We start from the raw sequence: 6000 nt of genomic DNA on the forward strand, positions 1-6000 counted from the left end.
CGGCTAATGTCATCATGGGGCCACATTGCCTCTATGTGGTAGCTTTCAGATCCTGCCAGGGGTCTGCAACTGGACTGCTCTGTGACGGTTTGATGGTCAGGCACGTCCAGGGTCACCTACCTCCCTGTACGGGGAATTTCGGGTTTCCCTTAAGCACCATGTGGACATGTGCTTGGGAATCCACGAGCATTGGGTCCCACTGCCAGGGGGCGCTGCCATCCTGGGCGCTTTGTGTGAGGGTTGGTTGCTCGCCTGGCATGGGATACGAGAAGCCCAGACTCCATCTGTGTCCAAATGCTTTTACAGCTGCCCACGGTTGAGCTGATGTGGTTTCCTGGAGGGCACCGAGACGGCCGGGAGGGGCTGCCATGGCCACACACATCTCGGGACCCTCAGCTCCCAACCCGGGGTCTTAGGTCTCTAATGGGCTTAGAAAAAGCACCTGACACACTGCTGCTGGCGGGTTTCCTATTTGTTTTGTGGAGTCAAGGAAGGGAATCCCGGGAGGATCCTGCTGACAAGGACGCCTCTGAGGGGCCCAAAACACCCCTCAGCATCACTGCCCCTCCCCTGCCCCCTTCCCAGGTGCTGCCAAGGACTGCTGACATTCGTACCTGAAAATCTGCTGATGGGCTGTGAATGGATTCTGGCTCAGGCCGGGAGAGGCCCTTGTCTGCACCCTAAGGCTAAGTTCTGGTGTGTTCTGAGACAAGTGGGTGGGTGGATGGGGGATGGAGCATGAAAATAGAGCACTTTTTTGTTTGTTTTTTTTGGTCCACACCCAGTGATGCTCAGGGGTTCCTCCTGGCTTTGCACTCAGGAATTACTCCTGGCTCAGGTGCTCGGGGGACCAAATGGGATGCCGGGGATTGAACCCGGACTGGCTGCATGCAAGGCAAATGTCCAGCTCGCTGGACTATCACTCCACCCCTCTACCATGCCCCCCCCCCCCCCCACACACACACACACGTTTTGTCTTACGGTCAGCTGAATCTCAAATCTGATTTTGGTCCCACCCAGCAGGGCTCAATTTCACTCCTGGCTTTGTGCTCAGGGATCACTCCTGGCAGGGTTCTGACAATGGAACTCAGGTCGGCCCCTTGTAAGGCAAGTGCCCTAGCCCTGTCCCCTCTCTGAGACGCACGGGTTTCCCTTTATTCTTAGGACCCCAACTCCTCCTTGCCTGGAAACTGGCTCCAAGTCAGCGTCCTCTGAGCCTTCTCTTCCTACTTCCTTTCATCCTAAACCCCTCCACCTAACGTGTTCAAGTTCGCGCCATCCTCGGGGGCATTTCTGCAGTTTAGTCAGGCCGATATGACCACATGGAAGGTGCTGTCTTGAGGGGGAGGACGCGAGACAGGCTCCATCCTGTCCCCACGATGAGACGGAGCAGGACAGGCCATGAGGTGGGGATGGCACAGAGAAACGTGTCCCTGGGGGTCCCACCAGGCATCATAGGCCGAGAGATGGCAGACGCCAAAACCGCAAGGAGCAATGCAGCTCTCCAGAGCCAGGCGACCCTGGGGCCACTAGGGGCCACAGCCAGCCAGGGAAGAAGGGTGGGGGAGGACTTGGGGACCCTCTGCAGGGAGCAGAGTCTCCCCGGGGTGTGTGGACAGGAAGAGCAGATTGGCCGGCCTGGGACCTGAGGAGTCACACCCTGGCCCACCGTTCCCCTGATGCCCCCCTGGCAGCCACTCACCCCTGGTCTCATTCTTGACCCAGGCGTTGACGGAGTCGCAAGCAGCGGCCGGGTTCCCAAAGTCCAGGTTGCGAACCTCACACTGGAACACGTCCTTGTTGCGGGCCACGAAGGGCGGCTGCATCCGGAAGCCGTCACGGACAAACACGGCGTTGGCTGTCGTCACGATGTCCTTGTTCTTCTTGGAGCTGATGGCCTTGTTGATCTTCTTCAGGTGCTTCCCCACGCCTGCGGAGACGGCAGAATGTACCCACTGCACCCCAAGACCCTAAAACCCTATTTCCCAGCAGCTCCGCGAAGCAGAGAGAGCAGGAGAAAGGCCGGGCGGGGGCCCAGCGGCTCGTCCGTTTCTCTGGGGTCTGGGCTGAGAAAGGGTCAGGGAGGCCGTTCTAACAATTAACAGCCTCTCAAGGCGATTGTGCCACGAAGCGGGTGCTGAACTTAAGGCCACTGGCCGGGCTGGAGCAATAGTATAGCAGAAAGGGCGTTTGCCTTGCATGTGGCCGACCCTGGTTCAATTCCCAGCATCCCCCGAGCACTGCCAGGAGTAATTCCTGAGTGCAAAGCCAGGAGTAAGCTCTGTGCATCGCTGAGTATGACCCTAAAAAAAAAAAAAAAAGGAAAACAAACAAACAAGAAAAAGGCCACTGGCCGACAGAGGTTCTTCTGAGGATGGAGCTGGGTAGGGCCCCCAGAGCAAAAAAATAAATAATATGAAGTCAATCAATCAATCAATCAATGAAATAAAATCGGTTGTGCCTCCCGCCTCTAACAGGCCTATGGAAGCCGCCATATCCACCTCTTTCTCCCTTTCCTTCTCAACTAGCCAAAACATGAGTTCTTTTCCTATCAGAAATTTAAACGGATGGTCTCCATTTTGGGGGTGTGTGTGTGGGGGAATGAATGAAAATCAGAAAGATCAGAAGATGCTGTCACGTTGGGGGCCAGAGAGGTAGTGCAGTGGGCAGGGGCACTGGCCTTTCATGCGGCCAACCCAGGGTCCCCTGACTGCCAGGAGCGATTCCTGAGTGCACACCCAGGATTAGCTCCTGACCATCTTCAGATAGGCTCCCAAACAAAACAAAGCAACAACTACAATGAAACTGTCACTTGCCACCATCCAGGAACCGTGTAAATTTTCCCGGACATCCTTCTCGAAGAATTTGATTTTACGGCCACCGGAGCTTTATCAACCATGAACTGTTCATAGTGATGAACACTCATTCGGCTCCGGAGTAGGGTGAGGAGGCAGATAAGGCACCTGGATGAAAGGTGTCCCCCGGCCAGGGCTGAAGCGATAGCACAGCGGGTAGGGCGTTTGCCTTGCACTCGAGTTAGATTCCCAGCATCCCATATGATCCCCTGAGCACTGCCAGGAGTAATTCCTGAGTGCAGAGCCAGGAGTAACCCCTGTGCATCACCAGTTGTGACCCCCCACAAAAAAAGAAAGGTATCCCCCGGGGTCCCTGAGAGCCGGGATCCCAGGCCCTCCTGATTCCCAAGGGGTGTATAAGTGACCCCACACTCCCCCACCAGCAGAGGGCGCTGGAGGGTCCTCTGGAGCGTTGACCAGTCTCCTGATGCTTTAGGGCATGGGGACCTTTGTGGGGGGCCAGTCAGGTGCCGCAAAGTCCCCGTCCAACAGAAGGGGAAGGCGGTCGAGGGAGCTGGACTCAGCGTTTGTGAAAAGTTGCTCGGCCTGGGTGTGGCTAAACTCAAGAAGCCTCGACCCGGATCTCAGCTGCTCTTCCGTGGGTCCAGTTGGCGGGGCCCGGGGGCACCCAGGAAATCATCCCACCATGTGGGATTCCGGCTTCTGCATTTTGTTTCGTTCTGGGGGTGCACGCTGGGTCCTGCCAGGCTTCCTCCGAGTCCTGTGCTCAGGAGGTTCACTGGCCGGGGGGGCAACTAGGGGGTTCCTATGTGTGTGAGTGTGTGTATGAGTGTGTGAGTACATGAGAGTGGGTGTGAATGTGAGAGTGGGTGTGTAGTGTAAGAATCTTGAGTCAGAGCGTAGATGTGTGTAGGTGGGGAAGTGTGAGAGTGCGTTGTTGTGAGCGTGTAAGAGTGTGTCTGTGTGTGTAAGAGTGAGAGTGCATGAGTATATGTGTGTGAGAGTGTGTGAGTTGCGAGAGTGTGTGTGCAAGTGTGTGGGTATGTGGGTGTGAGAGTATGCGAGTGTGTGTGAGTGCGTGGGAGGTATGTGAGAGTGTGTGTGTTTATGTGGGTGTGTGAGAGTGTGCAAGAGTGTGTGTGCACGCGCGAGTGCTTGGGAGGTATGTTGAGGGTATGTGAGAGAGTGCATGGAGGTATGTGAGTGTGGGTGGGCTTGTGGGTGAGAGTGTGTGTGTGTATGAGTATGTGGGAGGTATGTGAGCATATGTGAGGGTATGTGAGAGTGTGTGTGTGTTTATGTGGGTGTGTGAGAGTGTGCAAGAGTGTGTGTGTGCACGTGAGTGCTTGGGAGGTATGTGAGGGTGCGTGAGAGAGTGTGTAGAGGTGTGAGTGTGTGTGGGTATGTGGGTGAGAGTGTGTATGTGTGTGTATAAGAGTATGTGAGCCTATGTGAAGGGATGTGAGTGTGTGTGTGTGGAAGGAATGTGAGGGTATGTGAGAGTGAGTATGGGCGTGTGTGTGTGTGTGTGTGTGGTTATCTGTGACAACGTGAGTGTTTGTGCGAGTGGGTCCACATTCCCACCTCCTGGTGGTACCCGTGTCCCCCACCTGGACGAGTGCTCTGAGCTCACACTTCAGGCTCTCCGCCTCCCTGGCTTTCTGAGAACATTCCACACCCCAGGTGCCTGATGCCTCTGGTGCCCCAGAGGGAGGTGAGGCAGGCAGGAAGCTGTCATTTGTCTCTAGCTGTGTTGAAAACCCGGGGGTGTGGGAGCGCCCCAGAGTCCCACTGGGACCAGTGGCCTGTCCTGCCTTCCCAGCACTGTGCCCATCCGAGAGGAGCCAGCCCTCAGCCCCCGCTGGCTTAGGAAGACCCTCCCGGCTGCTCTTGCTTCTGGGGGCCAGAAGGGAGCCCCCCACCCCCCGTGATCCTCGCTTCCCTCCCCTCCCCCGGGATCCTTAACCCCCGGCTCACACGCACGCACCATTCACGCTGTATCTCATCACCAAGGTGAGCTGCTTCTTGGTCCTGCCGTCAGCTCCCAGCTGCAGCATCCCCAGGACGGACGCGATCCCATGGGGTGACACCACGATGTTGTCATGCGGCCGGGCCTTGACGATCTGGTTGAAGATCTGGATCCCCGTGTTGGAGCCCAGCTCCTCCAGGGACAGGGGGTTGAAGTGGGCGCAGATGGAAGGCAGGGTCACTGTGGCCACCAGGAGGAAGGGCAGGTGCCACGCCATGGTTCCTGGCTGCGAGGACAACCTGAAAAGGAGACGGAGAATCCTGTTGTCACCTACACGGTGAGGGCTCTGCTTTGTACTCCACGGAGAATGGCCAGCAAGACCTTGGCGCTAACTGAATTTTTTTTCATTTTCTGTTTTTTTTTTGGGGGGGGGGGCTTTGGGGCTTTTTGGGCCACACCCAGCGATGCTCAGGGGGTTACCCCTGGCTCTACACTCAGGAATTACTCCTGGCCATGCTCGAGGGACCATACGGGACGCTGAGAATTGAGCCCAGGTCCGTCACGTGCAAGACAAGTGCCCTCCCCAGTATACTATCTCTCTGGCCCCCAATGTCTTATTATTTATTTATTTTCACTGACCGAGTTTCTACTGAGTGTCAGCATTGATCTGAGCTGTGGGCTCAGGACCACATGCAAAGGATGTGACCCCCTGTTCGAGGGCACTGACACTCTAAGGGGAAACACAGAATCAGTGATTAAACAACCATGTTTTCGTGAAAGAGGTCCAGACCAGGAAATTGGGGGCAGTGCCGTGAGCCAAGGAGTGCCGGGAGTAGCCTCCTCTGCCCAGGGTCCTGTTCAGCGGGAAGGGTGGTGAGCAGAGGGTCGGGGCAGGAACACACACAGTGAACTGGTAGAAGGGATGTGGAGGAAGAAGAGGTGAGGCAGTAGGTAGGGAGCAAGAAGAAGCACGTTTCCTGAAGACCTACAGAATCCGGGCAAGCTCCAGAATTTTATTCCTAGAGCTAGCTAGCAGATCCAGGTGAAATATCAGAACCCAGATATTCGATTCGGAGGGGATGCTATGACGATCTTTGAACTAGATGGGCCTCACCTCTTTTTTTTTTTTTCCCAACTACAAGTAGCACTGTCCTCCCATTGTTCATCAATTTGCTCAAGCGGGCACTAGAAACGTCTCCTTTGTGAGACTTGTTG

At 55.8% G+C, this 6000-nt stretch overlaps 1 protein-coding gene across 1 annotated transcript in view; it reads right to left on the reverse strand.

Annotated features, from left to right (window-relative positions):
• SERPINE2 (serpin family E member 2) overlaps positions 1-5084 on the reverse strand; it is a 31388-nt gene extending 26304 nt beyond the window's left edge. Inside the window, exons 1-2 of the mRNA XM_056121128.1 lie at positions 4804-5084; positions 1703-1930 (exon numbers count right to left, since the gene is read on the reverse strand). Of these exons, the coding sequence (XP_055977103.1) occupies positions 1703-1930; positions 4804-5062 (487 nt within the window). The 5' untranslated portion in view covers positions 5063-5084. The remainder of the gene's footprint in view (positions 1-1702; positions 1931-4803) is intronic.
• Positions 5085-6000: the final 916 nt, after the last annotated feature.

This window comes from Sorex fumeus, unplaced genomic scaffold (genome assembly GCF_029834395.1).
Source record: "Sorex fumeus unplaced genomic scaffold, SorFum_2.1 ptg000005l, whole genome shotgun sequence".
NCBI lineage: Eukaryota > Metazoa > Chordata > Mammalia > Eulipotyphla > Soricidae > Sorex > Sorex fumeus.